This window comes from Hevea brasiliensis, chromosome 17, assembly GCF_030052815.1.
Source record: "Hevea brasiliensis isolate MT/VB/25A 57/8 chromosome 17, ASM3005281v1, whole genome shotgun sequence".
NCBI lineage: Eukaryota > Viridiplantae > Streptophyta > Magnoliopsida > Malpighiales > Euphorbiaceae > Hevea > Hevea brasiliensis.
Window position 1 is genome coordinate 2,094,558 of NC_079509.1, and position 18,087 is coordinate 2,112,644.

General features: G+C 33.5%; 1 protein-coding gene, 1 non-coding gene and 1 pseudogene across 2 annotated transcripts; all 3 read right to left on the reverse strand.

The window, feature by feature from the left end:
- Window positions 1-1,114: 1,114 nt before the first annotated feature.
- LOC131175641 (small nucleolar RNA R71) lies at window positions 1,115-1,221 on the reverse strand. The gene has a single exon (XR_009145834.1). It is a non-coding gene; the product is annotated as a small nucleolar RNA R71 (small nucleolar RNA).
- Window positions 1,222-12,069: 10,848 nt separating this feature from the next.
- LOC110639748 (putative UPF0481 protein At3g02645) lies at window positions 12,070-13,146 on the reverse strand. Its single transcript, XM_058139881.1, has 2 exons — window positions 12,883-13,146; window positions 12,070-12,795 (listed from the first exon to the last, which is right to left on the reverse strand). Exons 1-2 carry the CDS (start codon window positions 13,144-13,146, stop codon window positions 12,070-12,072), a joined length of 990 nt encoding a protein of 329 aa, XP_057995864.1.
- Window positions 13,147-15,885: 2,739 nt separating this feature from the next.
- LOC110639755 (UPF0481 protein At3g47200-like) lies at window positions 15,886-17,328 on the reverse strand (annotated as a pseudogene).
- Between the last annotated feature and the right edge of the window lie 759 nt (window positions 17,329-18,087).

The window sequence follows — 18,087 nt, forward strand, 5'->3', positions numbered from 1 at the left end:
TCTACAAGATTGGATAACCAATTTAAAATCCCAAAATAGCTCGAATATGAAATCCCGAACTCCGGAATCGCCTTTTTATAATTGTTAATTTCTAATCAAATTTAATTGATTGCCATTTTAAATATTGCCATATTTGAACTTGCTTATTTCAAATTGATGCAATTTTAGTTTAATTAATACATTGATGGATAGATTATTAATTTTGCACATATAGATTTCATACTCAAATACCCATCAATTTGTTTCTTTAATTTCAAAGATAGTTCAATTTAGTCAACTTTTTATATCAAAAATTCAATCATTAACACAACTCCTCGTGGGAACGATATCTTTTTCTATACTACTTGTACGACCCGTGCACTTGCGGTTGGGCCACATCAAGTTTTTGGCGCCGTTGCCGGGGAGTTGTTTGTTTAAGATTGAATTCTTGATTATTTTAGTTGTTTATAGTTTTATTTTTGTTATCTTTTCATTTTGTGTTTGTTTGTTCTTTTTCAGGTACTCTTAATCTTTTATGAAAAGAGCTAGAAGCACAAGTGACACATCCTTATTGTTCAATCCTGAAATTGAGAAATTTTGTAAAGCCAACAAGAAAGAAACCAGAAAAAGAAAAGAAGCTTTAAGAGAAACAGAATTAGAAGCAGACATGGCTGATGAAAGAATCAGAATTGGTGGCGGTAATGCTGAAAATGATCGAAACAACGAAAATGCAGCCCAAGGTGAAGAGATTATAAATGCTAATGTGCCTAGGGGAAGTATGATGGATCATGCTTTTCCTCGTTTTGATGACTTGAGAGAGAGCATAGCAAGACCAAGAATTGATGCAAATAGTTACAAGATGGATTTTGGAGTTCTTCAAATGATTCAAAATACTCAATTTGGGGGACATCCTTCTGAAAAGACACACACTCATCTAAAGAAGTTTGCTATGATTTGTGACATGCAAAAACAACCTAGAGTGTCTGATGATGCAGCAAGATTGAAGCTATTCCCATTCTCTTTGAAAGATAGAGCATTGGATTGGCTTGATTCTTTACCTCACAACTCCATTACAAATTGGGAGCAACTCACTGATGCATTTCTTGCAAAATATTTTCCACCTGGAAAAACTCAAGAATTGAGGAACCAAATGACAGCTTTTAGACCAAGAGAAGATGAAACTCTTTATGAGTCATGGATGAGATGGAAGGAATTAGAGAGACAATGCCCACATCATGCCATTCCAAAATGGATGATAAACCAGAATTTTTACACAAATGTCACTCCTGCAATCAGAGGGATTATTGATGCTCAAACAGGAGGAGAATTTATTATGAAGCATGAAGATGAAGCTTATGAGCTATTGGAGAAAATTGCAAAGAATACTCATCTTTGGAGTAGTCCAAGAGGACCAGCTCCATCTCAAAAGAGGCAAGCTGCTGGAATGTATGACCTTGATCCATTCAACATGATTAATGCAAAGTTTGATGCACTTACAAATGTCTTGGCTAAGAAGATGGAAGATTTGAGTATGTTGGTTAGTTCATCATCATCATCTGGAAGTTCACAACAAGTGGCTTATGCAGAAGGAACTACCAGCTGTGGAGTAGACTATGGAGAGCAAGCTGCATATGTTGGTAATTATGGAAACAAACAAATGGAGAATCCTTACTCTCAAACTTATAATCCAACTTGGAGGAATCATCCCAACTTTTCATGGGGAAATCAGCAAAGTCAAGTTCCAAATCAGAATTTTCAACCACAACAGCAACAAGGAATTCCATTTCAGCAAAATAGGCAACCGTTGCCTAATTTTCAGCAGAAAACTATGAATCCTCCACCAAAACAGCAAGAACAAAATCCCACCACAGAAGCCTTATTACAACAGATTCTTGCTAACCAAAATAAGCATGATGAGGAGATGAGAGAGATGAAAGCAAGGCTAGAACAGATGCAAACACACAACAGAATGCTGGAAAATCAGATTGCACAACAAGCATCTTCCTCAAGTACAAAGTCTTTTGGAAAACTTCCAAGTCAACCAGAAAACCCAAGAGAGCAGTGTCAAGCTATTACTTTAAGAAGTGGGAAAGTTGTAAATAATGAGAAGAGTGAAAAAAATGAGAAAAGTGAAAATAGTGAGAAGAGAGAAAATGAGAAAGAAACTGATGAGAGTGAAAAACAAGAGAGTGCAGAAAAAGGTAAAGAGGAGGTTGAAGAGAAAGAAGAGAAATACATACCTCCAGAGCCTCATAAGCCACAGCTTCCCTTTCCACAAAGATTTCAAAAAGCTAAGCTTGATAAGCAATTTGGGAAGTTCTTAGAGGTCTTGAAGAAGCTTTATATAAATGTGCCTTTTATTGATGCTCTTTCACAAATGCCCTCTTATGCAAAATTCTTAAAAGAAATTCTCTCAAACAAGAGGAAACTTGAAGATCATGAAACTGTAGCTTTGACAGAAGAATGTAGTGCTATCTTCCAAAGGAAACTTCCTCCAAAGCTCAAGGATCCAGGGAGTTTTTCAATTCCATGCCACATTGGGGAATCATGTTCTACAAAAGCTTTATGTGATTTAGGGGCTAGTGTTAGCCTTATGCCCCTCTCCATTTATGAGAAGCTCAATATGGGAGATCTTAAGCCGACCCACATTTCTCTTCAGTTAGCTGACAGATCAATTAAGTATCCTGAAGGGATTTTGGAGAATGTGCCTCTGAAGGTTGGGAAATTCTATATACCTGTTGATTTTGTCATCTTGGACATGGAAGAGGATTCTAATATCCCAATCATCTTGGGAAGACCCTTTCTAGCTACAGCAGGAGCATTGATTGATGTTAAGGGAGAAAAATTGACTCTTAGAGTTGGTGAAGATCAATTGGTTTTCAATATTAATAACACTATGAAGAAGCATCATTCTGAAGCTGATACTTGCTTGAGAATTGATATCATTGATGAGCTGGTTGAAGAACACTTCAGAAAGAAATATCCAGAAGATCCACTTGAAAATTGCTTGGTTCATGGAGGAGGCATAGACTATGACAACCCTCATGTGGCTGCATATGCTCAACATTTAGAGGGTAGTCCACCATTCATTTCTGCTCCAGTTTTTCAACTCACACAAAAGGAAAAAGTCGAATCTAAGCAACCATTATTCAAGGAAGAAGATGCACCTAAGGTAAAACTTAAGCAACTTCCTTCTCAGCTCAGGTATGAATTTCTTGGCACTAATAACACTTATCCAGTAATTGTAAATGCAAATTTAAGTACCTTAGAGGCTGATAAGTTGTTAAGAGTGTTGAGGCAATTTAGGAAAGTTTTAGGGTATACCATAGATGACATTAAGGGAATAAACCCGCACTTTTGCATGCACAGAATTATTTTGGAAGAAAATTGTAAGCCATCTATTGAACATCAGAGGAGGTTGAACCCAAATATGAAAGAAGTTGTTAAAAAAGAAATTTTGAAGTTGCTTGATGCAGGGATCATATACCCTATCTCAGACAGTACTTGGGTAAGCCCAGTATATGTTATCCCAAAAAAGGGTGGAATGACAGTGGTCAAAAATGAAAATAATGAATTAATTCCCACAAGAACAGTGACTAGTTGGCGAATGTGCATAGATTACAGAAAATTAAATATTGCCACTAGAAAAGATCATTTTCCACTTCCCTTCATTGATCAAATGTTAGAAAGACTAGCTAGGCATTCTTATTTTTGCTATTTAGATGGATACTCAGGTTTTTTTCAAATCCCTATCCATCCAAATGATCAAGAGAAAACCACTTTTTCCTGTCCATATGGAATCTTTGCTTATAGGAGGATGCCATTTGGGTTGTGTAATGCACCAACCACTTTTCAAAGGTACATGATGGCAATCTTCTCAGATTTCATTGAAGATATAATGGAGGTTTTTATGGATGATTTTTCTGTTTATGGATCTTCATTTGACATATGCTTGGCTAACCTTTCTAAAGTTTTGCAGCGATGTGCGGATACTGACCTTGTGTTAAACTGGGAAAAGTGTCATTTCATGGTTCAGGAAGGGATAGTGCTTGGACATTTGGTGTCTAACAGAGGAATAGAGGTTGATAAAGCCAAGGTTAAAGTGATAGAGAAGATGGCTCCTCCTACCAATGTCAAGGGAATTCGAAGTTTTCTAGGACATGCCGGGTTCTACAGACGCTTTATCAAGGATTTTTCTAAAATAGCCAAACCTTTGTCTAATTTGTTAAGTAATGACACACTATTTGTATTTGACCAAGAGTGTTTGGATGCCTTTTGTAGGTTGAAGCAAGCTCTTATCACTGCACCAATCATGCAACCACCCGATTGGAGCCTACCTTTTGAAATCATGTGTGATGCTAGCAACTATGCAATTGGAGTTGTTCTTGGTCAAAGAAAGGACAAAAAGGCTTATGCTATTTATTATGCTAGTAGAACATTGGATGAAGCCCAAACAAATTATGCAACAACTAAAAATGAATTTTTAGCAATTGTCTTTGCATTGGAAAAGTTCAGACCTTACATTATTGACTAAAAGGTGGTTATATTTTCAGATCATGCAGCCATCAGGTATTTACTCCGTAAAAAGGAGGCTAAACCTAGGCTCATTAGGTGGATTCTGATGCTACAAGAGTTTGATTTGGAGATTAGAGATAAGAAGGGAGCTGAAAATGTAGTTGCAGATAATCTTAGTAGGCTGAAATTTTATGATGAAGACATGGATGAAATCCCTATTGATGAGTTTTTCTTGGATGAACAACTTTTCTCTCTTGTTGCTAAACTACCTTAGTATGCAGACTTTGTGAATTATCTATCTTGAAGAGTTTTACCTCTAGGAATGACATGGCAACAAAAGAAAAAGTTTTTGCATGAGGTAAAATTTTATAGATGGGATGATCCTTTACTCTTTAGGAGGTATTGTGATGGTTTAATAAGGAGATGTATTCCTGATGAGGAGACACAGAGTATTATGCATCATTGCCATGCTTCTGATTATGGAGGTCATTTTGGAATCTCTAAAACAGCTAGTAAAATTTTACAGGCTGGTTTCTTTTGGCCAAATCTTTTTAAGGATGTGAGGAAATTTGTGTCAGAATGTGATAAATGTCAAAGGAGTGGAAATCTGTCAAAAAGAGATCAAATGCCCCTAAATGATATTCTTGAAGTGGAATTATTTGATGTCTGGGGAATAGATTTTATGGGGCCATTTCCTCCTTCATTTGGTAATAAATACATTCTAGTTGGAGTTGACTATGTGTCAAAGTGGGTGGAAGCTATTGCAACTCCAACTAATGATGCTAGAGTGGTAGTGAAATTCTTGAAGAAATTTGTCTTGAGTAGATTTGGAGCTCCAAGGGCTGTAATTAGTGATGGGGGTTCACATTTTTGTAATAAGCAATTTGAGAGCTTAATGAGGAAGTATGGTGTAGTGCACAAGATAGCTACCCCATACCATCCTCAAACTTCAGGACAAGTTGAAATTTCTAACAAAGAACTCAAGCATATCTTGGAAAAAACAGTGAGCAATTCTCGGAAAGATTGGTCTATCAAACTAGATGATGCTTTATGGGCATATAGGACTGCTTACAAAACCCCTATAGGAACTACTCCCTTTAGGTTGGTGTATGGTAAGTCTTGTCATTTACCTGTGGAGCTAGAACATGGAGCATATTGGGCCATTCAGACCTTGAATTTTGATCTTAAGCAAGCTGGTGAAAAGAGGCTATTGCAACTTAATGAACTTGAGGAATTAAGGATGGATGCTTATGAAAGTGCCCGTATTTACAAAGAAAGAACCAAGGTTTGGCATGATAAGCATCTTAAAAAAAAGGAATTTAAAGAGGGTGATTCAGTTTTATTGTTCAACTCAAGAATGAAATTGTTCCCTGGAAAACTTAAATCAAGGTGGACTGGTCCATATAGAGTTTCTAAGGTTTTCCCTTATGGAGCAATTGAAATTTGGAGTGAAAAATCTGGGAATTTTAAGGTTAATGGGCATAAATTGAAACATTATATAACTAGAGACCCAATAAAAGGAGCAAGCTGTTACAAGCTCTCCAATCCCTCACCTCTTTTCAGTGAAGTGCATAAAGAGTCCAGCTAAGGACTATAAATTAGCCCTCTTGGGAGGCATCCCAAGTTCTTTTATTTTCCTTTTTGTTGATTTACTTTTATTTTCATTGCTTTTGTTTTTATCTTAAATCTCCCCAAATTCAATTTTTGACATTGTTGAATCTTGTCCCTTGTAGATGTATTTCAATGGAGAAAGGTTGCTATCTGGTTTATGCAGAGAAAAAATGACATTCTGCAGCAAGGAAGAGTCTGCAGCAGATGACTTATGTTCTTGGTGAGGTTGGGTGTGTAACTTTTAAGTATTTGTGCTTTTAATGTTAATATGGTGGTAAGTGGGCTCTGAAATCTAATTCAGTCTTGCTACTTTGCCATTCTGAGCTTTCGAGAAACTTCAGAAACTAGTTTTCTTAAGTATCTCCATTGAAGGAGTTTTGGACCCTGAAATTCTTCATTCTCAGTCTGTTCATTACTCTACGATACCATTTTTTTGTTCAGTTTCATCTTCATCACTCCAATACCAGCATATTAATCTCCGAGCTTGATCTCATTCCAACCCGGTTACCGTCGCTTCGGCTTAACTGCATTCTGACCTGGTTCTCGTTATTTCGAAGTAAGCATTAGTTCCTGGACCATTAGCTTCCACCTCTACAAAATTAGTGGACACTAGAGTTAGCTCAAGATCCTCAATCTCCCACAGGTAAGTGTCTAGACTATTATTTCGCTGGATGCTCGTGTTTCAGTTTATCTATTTTTATTTTTCAAATTTCCATCAAGTTCAGTTACACTAAAATCCCAATGTAGATTATTCAGACCGATAGTTATTTTCTGATGTTTACTTCTTATATTTGTCCGTAAACTCTATTTATTTCTCCTTAGTTTTCATTTCCTTCGAAAATAGGTGTTCCGGTTGTGAGCAACTTGTAGGTAACTTAATACAATATTGGTAGAAGTATCTTAACGTGAAAGTTTCTTTTCAAACAAATAAAAATAACCAAAGGTCGAATAGTAGCTCAGAGGAAAAGTTATGAGGTCAGGCTACTAAACGAGTCCAGGAGATAGCATAATAGAGCAGGAATCGAGATAAGATCGGATCCCAGACTAGTAACCGAAAGAGATCGGATATAGCTGGCCAAAGAGTTCGGACAAGGTAATCACCTAGGAGATCGGTGAAAAGTTCGATCTTATATCACAAACGTTTTAAGAGATCGGGGGAGAGTTCTTACCTGATTCTCATTTAATTAAAATGCGGAGATCGAAGGAGAGTTCTTATCTGAGATCCTTCATTTAAATTTTGAACCGAACACTCTAAGAGATCGGGGGAGAGTTCTTACCCGATTCTCATTCAAATAAAACACGGAGATCGGAGGAGAGTTCTTATCCGAGATCCTTCATTTAAATTTTGAACCGTACACTCTAAGAGATCGGGGGAGAGTTCTTACCCGATTCTCATTCAAATAAAACACGGAGATCGGAGGAGAGTTCTTATCTGAGATCCTTCATTTAAATTTTCAAACCGAACACTCTAAGAGATCGGGGGAGAGTTCTTACCCATTTCTCAATTAAAACATCTATAAAATATGTGGAGATCGGAGGAGAGTTCTTATCCAAAATCTCCTGCTTAAAACTCTTAATAAAACATATCTAGAGATCAGTAGAAACTTCTTATCCTAGCTCTCTTAACGAAATCAAAATTAAAATAACACAACTCCAATATGCAAGATAACTTCATTCACTAAAAGGCCATCTCACGAACTTGTGTTCCTGGGCAACCCAAGATAAGTGAAAAATTAAATATTCCTTATTTTTGCACAAAGGATTAACATCATCACTATCCTAATCCCCTAATTACCCTTTTAATTTATAGAAAAGCACAACATTAAATCTGTTTACCCTCATTGAGGGACGAGGCGGGGTGCCTAACAACTTCCCCGCCCGTATATGGACCCCGAACCTAGAATCTCTGTTTTCGAAGTGGTTTCTTTTAATTTATTTTCACAAATGGTTTTTTTTAATTTCCCTTAAAATTAAAGTGGCGACTCCTCACTCTTTCTCACTTCAGTGAAGAGCTTTCGTCCAGGCGACCGCAAAATACCTTACGACAGCCCGAGATGAAAATAAATAGTGATTGCTTGATAGTTAAATATAAGTAAGAAAAAAAAAGCATAAAAAGTTAAATGAGCCGAGGGTCGCAGCGATGAGTGACCTTACAGGGAAGTGAATGCGAGATCAGTCCTAACCCTACTTTTGAACCAAAAAATGTGACACCGTTGTCCTAAGGACTATTGTGAACCTAGTGAAAAAGAGAAAATCACATAAAAGAGTTGATGAGTAGGTCAGGGATCCATAAGAAATATTGAATTACTTACAAACCGGGTCAAACCGGCGAGGGGCAATTTGGTCAATTCACACCTAGAGGTGACTCCTGACCTAATTGTCTAATAAAATTGGAGAAATAAAAATTTCAGAATAGTGAATTAAATTAAGAACTATGGAAAGATTAAGGAAAATGGAAAAAAAAAAGTCTTTATTACATCATCAAGATTACCTCACCATGACATCATAATTCAAGTTTAATTTATGGAAATTTTGACTAAGTCAAATAAGACATAAAATGACTTAAAAATAAAAGAAAAAAAAAACAAATTGGTCATCTTCCTCACCCTTGCTGTCACCTCCTCTTCCACTCTCTCTCAAATTGTTCTTTTACCTCCATTAAAACTTAAGTCTAAGCTTTTAAACCCCCAAATTTCTATCAATTTCCCCAAATTAGCTCCTTAAACCTTACTTTGATAACTTGAGAAGAAGATTGAGCAAGAAAGAAAGAAGAAAAAGTGAAAGAAATTGATTCCAAAGATTGAGGTTAGTGAGTAAACTTGAATTTTATTGTTTAATTCCTATGTTTTTAGTTAAGTTAACTTAGAATTTAACTTAAATTCAAACAAAAACAATTATGGGGAGCAAATTGAGAATTTTGGCCAAGCATTAAGGGGGACTAGAATTGCAAGAATTTGATGGAATTAAAGTGATATAAAAGTGTAATTAAGTGTGTAGATGTTGATTTTACTCTTTAATTTCACTAATTGAATGAAATACATAAATTAGGGTTCTTGAGCTTTAGAAATTGGGAGAAAAATTAGAGAAAATGGTCAATTGATGCAATTGACCCTAATTGAGGTTAAAAATAGTCAATTGGGACCATTTGTGATGTGTTTGAATTGGTAGAAACAAATTGCAATTCGGATTGGTTAGGGTTCCTATTCTGGCAGCTTGACCTAGGTCCCTTTAAGGGACCAAAACTAAAATTTTACAAACCCAATTGGTGTGAGGCCAATTGTGAATAAAAATAGACACATAATGACACATTTTTTATTCAGAAACCATGCCCAGAAAATGACATTAACATAGTGAACAATTAGGTCAAATCCGGACTTTGTGCACTGCCACTGTACCAAAATGACTAAATAAATAGTATTTGTTCATTTAGCCATAACTTGGGCTAGACAGGTCCAAATGACCTGATTTTTATGGCATTGGAAAGATATGACATAGCACTACAACTTTCATGAAGAAGACCAATCCAAATTCTGCCCATAACTAAGTCATTTTGCCACCCAAATTTAATGGTCCAAAACTGCCAAAACCAATTAGGTGCCCAGAACATCTAGGTTAAACCAATCCGGCTAGCCTTATTCAAATAGCCATATCTTGGGCTACAAAACTCCAAATGGAGTGATTCAAAAAGGGAATTAAAGATAAAACAATAAGGAACAACTTTGATGAAGGACACTTAGCCAAATTCTTACAGTAAATAGGCCAATGGAACAGTGCAATATATGGCACAAAAACTAAAAATTTGAACTTTGTCATTAAGAGACCTAAAAATTGAAGGGGCAACCAAAACCAACAAATTAGGCACCCAAAATGTGATATGTGGGTGTAATTAGAATTCACATACCTATTAAGCATGAGAAAGTCAACATTTTGACTTGAATAGTGCCATGAATAGTAACAAAATACAAATTTGTTAGAACATGATTTTAAGCATATTAAGATTAGAATTAAGTAGACATGAATTTATTTATTGGATTTATTATAAGTTGTGATACTGAAACACTGCAAATTGTGTGTTTCAGTTGAGAAGAATACGGAGAAAGGAAAGGAAACATCGAGTCAAGGCTTAGAGACGACTCGCACGAAGTTTGTGCACAACATAAAATTTTTCTGTAAATTTTTTTTGGCAAATTGTTTGAATGAATAAATTGTGACTTATTTGTATTAGAAAATTTTGATTTAATGGAACAATATACTTTTGACCTAAATTGTTGGAAAAATTTAGTGGTATGTGATGAATTGCAAATAAATGTTTAGAAAATTGTTAAGATAGTTTTAAAATCACAGTGTCATGACCATATATATGAATGCCTCACTAGCATGACTAGTGGGAAGAAATAGTTTTGAATTTCCTCTCTGACTGAAGTGTTGAGGTGTGTGCCAGTAGAGGAAAAAATTTGAATGAGTACCCATAGTTTGAGCTAGCTAGCCTTGGTATGCCTCATAAGCCTCTGACTACTGAGATGAACACTATATTGATGGCATGATATGACTGTGTGTTTTTATAAAGTTTGTTTTGTGATTTCTAAAACGAAAATGTTTTGATGAAAATTTAAAATTGTGTTTTGTATCTATTTACCGACTTCATCATTATAATTGGATATTTGTGATTTAATTATACATAAAGGAGTATTTTTAGTATGTTGTGCACCACTGAATCATTGTACTCAGCGATGGCTTTTTATTGCTATCGCAAGTAGAGAGATTAGTAAAACAGCCGAGTGAGCTGCTGAGGATCATAGTACTACCTTTGGATCTTTTATCGAGTATTACATTATACCCTTATTGTATATATTTATTTTGATGTAAATGACTGTATGTACATTATAAATTGATCTTGAACAATTTGTACAAAAACTGTAATAATATTATTTTTGAATTTTCTGCTGTAAATTTATACTGATAAATGTAAATTAATTTTTCTTTAATGGAATGTAAATGAAATTATTTAGTATTATTTTTGAAGATATTTGAGTTGAAAATTGACTTGAATTATGGAGTTTGGGAAAAACTGTGATGAATTGAGCTATGATGTTGGTTGATTTTAGTGAAGTGCATAAATTGGAAGTGTTTTCTATCGGTGAAAATTTTTTGTTTTTCTCAATTACAACTGGCATTCTGCCAAAATTTTTTCAAAATTTACAGAAAAATAAAAATGGACAAAAATTTTACATAACTTTTAAACTTCAATTAAATGTTTTTAATGCCTGCTAGAAATGCTCACCACTTTCAAAAAGTAAGAAAATTGTTTTAAAATCTCTTGTAGTGTATTTAGTGGGTTATCAGTAGACAGAGTCGGTAATTCATTAAGTATACTACAGGGATCATGTTATGCCTTACAGAGGGTAAGGTGTAACAAAAATTAAAATATAGTGAAACTTCAATGTCAATGAAAATATCAGATAAACTTGATGGCATTATATCTCAAGGACAAATGCAAATGTCATTAATATTATTCTCAAACCATACGCCTGAGTTTGGAAGTTTTTCAAGTTTGTTCTTCTTCTGTTGTTCTCGGTTAGCAAAGTCTGCCTGTTCTTTGTGGCCTTTCTGATGTGCTTTTGTTTTTTATTGCCACAGTAGCCTCGCAATGAAATTAATTAATTTTAAATTAGAAAAAAGTCTAATAATGTATCTTATTTATTTATTTTTTCAAAAATTTAATTAAAAATTTTTGCTCAAAATTCATGTGTTTCTATAATTAAAATCAAGGCAAAAATGATGACATTAACACAATAACCATAAACATCATAATTAAAAATCTGGCTCATAAATCAAAGAAGAAATTGACAAGTTTTAATACTTAATAACAATCAAGTGTACATAAAGAATCATTAACAAGGCTTGTAGTAACCAATGTTGATGTAAATATCACACAAGGGAAAAAAAATGAGATGACACTAGAACCTATAGTACTAGTTGAAGGGTAGAACACACAGATTGCACGATTGTAAGCATCAAGAGAATACCAGCTGCAATCACAGAGATAATGGTCCATGGAGTATTGAAATAATCCTGTTTCAAGGTTGCCTTCCATTTGTTCCAAGGGTTTTTGCAATATGCGTTCAAATCTTCAACAAGAGCAGAAAAGTAGAAATCATCATGAAATAGAAGATTCTCCTGTGCAAGTTTTTGAAAAAGGGTCGACACTCCTTCGCTCTTCACTAGCCAATTATCTATGATTCCATTTCTAGCCAGTATTTCCACATCCTTGGGTCCCTTGGCAAGCATAGAGACCAGGGCAATGTTGTCGCTTACACAGATATGATGGTTCCAAAGGCATTGCTCAAATGCCTGCATATTTCTCAGTAATATCCCTGTATTGTTATCAATTTGCAGCGATGGAATTTCCAAAATGGCCTGTTGGAATTTTATATTGAGCAATTTTTTGCCTGAACCTAACTCAAATAGAACACCAGCTCGATGGAGCTCTGCCACACTAGGCATTGTTAGCTTCTTGAGTTTCTTTCTGTTCTTCAACTTTGGAGGTTGTTGACAAAGTCTTAGAAAATCTACCATATGCTCTATTTTGGAGAAATCATGTTTTTCCAAGATGTGCTTTGCAACCCATGAGCCAAATGTATCAGAAAAGAACTTGTGGGTAAGCAAAATCATGGAAAGTTGTTCATGACCCTCATGAAGAGATTTATTAGATAGCTTAAATCATCAAGAATGAAGAAAGGAAGTTGATTTTCAAGCAACAAAAATTTCGAAACGTACATCTCCTATCATCCTTCGTTTAACTAATATAGGATTCTTCTCACCTCGAAATTCTTTCAGACTGTGTTTCATTAAGACCATAATAATGAAGGCAGAATCTATTAATATCATTTTCACAAAGTCATTGCAGGTAAGTCCAATTATTTCTGAATAAAAATTACGCAATCTGATCTCGCAATCTTTAACAAGTTCAATATAATCCTCCAAACCTATGTCACTCCATTCAAGAAAATCATTCAAATGCCTTGTTTTATGCTCTTCCATCGCTCATAGTTCTTGTTTGCCATAGTGAAGTGATCTGATGGAAACTGCTCGAGGTGTGTAGGCTTTTTCATTTAACTGGCGTAGTCGCTTAGGTGGAGTTGAAAAACACAAGAATTCCTCTGTGCATATTCTATAGGATGCCGTATCCATAGGATACGAGTGTTTTATTTTTGGTTTACATAGAAAGAAAAGAAACTACCAAATTATAAACAAACATCGATGCGCACAGTTCAAAGCAAACCAAAATTACCACGCAAAACAATTGAAATGGTATCTAATAAGAGCCTTAATGAAACCTAGGTTAATTGAAGGATGGAACACTGTGTTATAGTGAGTAAGAGGAGAATAACAGAGATTCCAACCTATGGAGTGTTGGAAATAGTTTTGTCTCAAGTTTGTGATCCACTCCTGCCAAGTGCTTTTCGAACAAGAATTGAGATAGAAGTTATTACAGTTGACAGTACAGTGAAGTTATTGAAGTTAATGAGATTTTAGTAGATGAATAACTCTGTACACAAGAAAGAAACGAAAATAGGCATATTTAAGTATGGTGTAGGCATGGACTATGTTGACAAAAAAAAAAAAAAGACAATATTTCCTTATAGAAGGAAGAGATTGCTGCTGCTGAAAAATATAGAGCGGAAAGAATTTGAGAGGGTTGGAAGGAGGGTTTAAGAGAGTTAAGAAAATGAGAGAGAAAAAAATTTTTGAATATGTATATGTAAATTCTCAGTTTTAATAAATTTATATTTTTTCTCTTCTATTTGTTCTAACATAAATCTCTCTTAAATTTTTTAGTTTTTCCTTCCTAAACCAATAGTGGCATCAAAGTATTATTGATCTTAAGTGACTTTATTAGAGTTTTTGGAGACAATGGTTGCTCCAAGAAGACAAATCAGCCCAAAATCTTGGAGATATAACTACTTCAACAAGAAGAAAATGTGTTTTGGAGAAAGAAACTTTGCTGGTGAAGCAAAAGCTATATATATATATATATATATATATATGGTGCTTTCTTTAGTTACTCTGTTTTCAATCTACTTTGTTTCTATTTTGTTCTTTATATCATTATCTTACTACTTATTAATTCATTTAATGGTGGTTGTTTAAATAGTAAGTTTTACTTTATTCCCTTCATATAAAGATTTGTGGATAAATTATAATTTGGTTTTTGAGATTTGGTAAAATTTATAATTTAGTCCATGTATTTTTAAAAACTAGCAATTTAGTGTCTCAAACTTAATTTTATATGCAAATTGATCATTCTATCTAATTTTTTGTTTAATTTATTATTAATTACAATAAAAATATCAAAATATATTTAAACTCTATTTTTAATATGAAATGATTTAGTCCCAAGGGTTTAGTGAAACTTACAAAATATTTCTTTGGATTTAAACTTTATATTTAAATGGTTAATATATTTTACATTTTATCATATATGGTAAATATATTTTTAATATAATAAATATTTATTTTTACTTAATTTATATATTTTATTTAAAATATTTATTATATTTGAAATATGTATATTTTATATGTTTAAATATCAAATATATATTTTAGTTATATTTATTTATATATATTATATTTAAATATTTAAAAAAATTAAAGGCTATATTAAAAAAAAAAACAAAGATCTTATTTTTATACTTAACAAAAATACTCATATGTTAAGATTTATCATCCTCATGTTAATATATTAATACTCCTAGAAGTCAATATACTAAAGGTATAATATTTCCTTTCAATTTGTTTTTTTAACTCTATTTTATCATATTGTGAAATTTTCTTTTTTTATTAATTTGACATGATTTAAAATGAGAAAATTCAGTAATTTAAAATAAATACTAGTGTTGTTACAATAAATCATAACATCATATTTTATTTAATAAGTATAAACAAATAAAATATATAATACAAAATAATTTAATATATATTTATTACATGAAGTTTATTGGACCATGAAATACAACAAATTTATTTATAGTAATTTAATTTTTTATACGGTAATACACATCACCCAATAATGAAAAAAAAAAAGTAAATATTTTGTAATGCGCGATGCTTATTGCAGACGGTAATTTTTTAATGTAAATATACAGTTGAAATCATGTAATGAAATTAAAAAAAAAAATGCTCTCTATATTTATAAATTTATTATAAATTCAAGACTCTGATTAATTGAAAAAAAGTTAAAATTTTATCAAGCAAATCTTGGATTTTAAATTCCGCATTCACATGCAAAAGTAGATGACTAGTACATCCTCAATGTATGTGCATTCTTTCAATATGAAATTCTAAATTCCATCTCTTTGATGCGCCCTACGAATAGAATAGCAATTCAAAACTAACTCAAAATAATTGAAATGGTAGCTAATTAAAGCCTTAAGTCTTGGCTACCTGGAGGATGGAACACAATGCTTGTGCTAAAGTACGAGGAGGATAACAACAAAAACAATTTGAGTGTTGAAATAAATTTGTCTCAAGTTTGTATTCTACTTGTGCCATGTGCATTTTTAATAAGAATTGAGTTCTTTAATTTTGTGTACTAAGGAAAATGTGAATAGTTTTAACTATTAAAATAATTATTCAACATGTTTGAAGTTAGATTTTTCTTTCACATTAGCAGTTTTTTATTTTACATTAACACCTTTTGACAAAAAAAAAGAAAAAAAGAAAAATCGTGATTTATTAGCAACGCAAAATTTCAAAATATCATAGACCCTAAAGTAAAAATAAGTATAATTACAGGTTACTTTTTTATAATTTCCTCAATTATTTGTTACATGAAATTTGCTTGGCCATGAGATACAACAAATTTATTTATAGCTATTTGGTTCTATGTTTCATGCAAATAAAAAACATTTTTTTTAACAAGGCTATCGGTAAGTTTGAATTATGGAATACACCGTTTGTATGAGAGTGAGTAGAAGGCGAATAGCAGCTGTAATAATGGAAATGCCAGCCCATGGAGTATTGAAATAATCTTGTTTCAGGGTTGCCTTTCACTTGTGCCAAGAGTTTTCTCAATATGCATTCAACTCTTCAACAACATCAGAAAAGTGGAAACGATTACGAGAGACAAAATTTCCTGTGCCAAGGTAGTTATAAATAGTTGACAAGGTATCGTTATTCTGTAGCCGATTTTGCATTACTCCACTTTGAGCAAGTACTTCCACATCTTTTGGAGTTCGAACAAGCATTGTGATAAAGGCAATGTAGTCACTTATGTACTTATTGTCATAACAATGGCATTGCTCAAAAGCCTGCAGATTTCTTAAAAAATATTCTTTGCGCTTAGTTACTCTCGATCGTGGGATTTTCAGAATCCCATTTTTGAATTGTATGTCAAATTTGTTTTTGGTTGACCCCAACTCAAACTTGACTCCAGCTTGGTGTAGCTGTGTTGCACTGGGAGCATGCCAAGCGCTTTGCTTTCTAAGTTTATGTTTGCTTTCGGTATGCAAATTTGATGGCCGCTGGCAAATCCTAAGGAAGTCAAGGATATGATCTACTTGAGAAAAATTCTGCTCCTCCAAAACTTCATCTGCGATCCAAGAATTCCATTTTTTTTTTCAAGAATGCATGCGTAAGCTTAAGCAATGAAAGGCCTTTATGATGAAGCTTATTACGTATATTAGACACATCATATAGGTCCTCGAGAATGAAGAAAGGAAGCTGATTCTCAAGCAAAATCATGTCATACCGAACATCAACCTCCATCCATGGTTTAGAGAATAAACGATCGTTTGGAGCTCCTTGCAACTAAATTTCAGTAAGACCATAATAACGAAGGAAGAATCTACTAATATCATCTTCACAAAGTCTTCGCTGTTCATTTCAATAGTTTCTGCATAGCAATTACGTAACCTTGTTTGCCTCTCCTTGATAACCTTTACATATTCCTTCAAACTCACAGTGCTACTGCTCAATAAAAGAAATTCTTGTAGATACCTTCTCTTAAGCTCCTCCATTTGTTTTAGTTCTGCTCTACCATGGTGAAGCGGGCCGATGGAGACTACTTGAGGTGTGTAAGCTTCTTCATTTAAACGACGTAGTACCTTAGAAACTCTGTAGATGCAACACTCATCGGATAATGGATGCAAGATTTCCAACTCTTTTTCCAATCGAAGTTGATATCTGTTCAATATCGATTATGTGCTCGTTCAACGATTCCATCCAGTCACTGAATTTAGATGAATTTTGTAAAATTTTATTAAAAATGAAATTAAATAAATAAATAAATATATATATATATATATATATATATATATATAAAATTAACCTGTTATAATTTGGCAGAGAAGACTTTGCAGGTGTATTGAGGAGAAGCTTTAATCGATATTCTGTGTATAGAACTACTACATGAGACTATTAAAGGAGATGAGAGACCTTTATACAGGAAGGGAAACATAAAAGTCAATTATGGTCATTTTATATACCACCAATGGGTATGGGATGTTTTCTCCCTCTAAAAATGTCAAGTGGTTATTAAAAAATTAGCATAAATTAATTTTATAATGTTTTAGTCAACATAAACGCGTCTTATTTTGACCAGAAATTAATTTTCGGACAAAACTAAAAATCAAAATTAAAAATACTCAAACAAAAAAAAATATACTTAACGAGGCATGTCTTGTCTTTCAAACTAAACGCTGCAATATTTGACCTAAAAATGCCGCGTGGAACATAAGGAATGGAAGGTTGATGATGAAGGTTGGTCAACGTTCAACAAGAGGATTTGCTATAAATTAATTTAATCAATTATGTTTGAACTTTAATATAAAGGAATTGGTCAAAAAAAATCTTAAAAAATAATAATAATAAAGCATAGCTTAAAAGATAAAGGCCAGCTTTTAACCCTCGGCTGGCAAGAAACAGGGAAGAAGTGTTGAAGAGAGTCTCAAGATGGAAACAAAACCCATTAACTAAAACCAC

Bases quoted from the DNA above. Each gene is read 5' to 3' on its own strand.
- LOC110639748 (XM_058139881.1), bottom strand. From the start codon at position 13,146: ATGGAAGAGCATAAAACAAGGCATTTGAATGATTTTCTTGAATGGAGT. The intron at 12,796-12,882 runs GTACGTTTCGAA...TCTCTTCATGAG, and splicing joins AACGAAGGATGATAGGAGAT to GGTCATGAACAACTTTCCAT.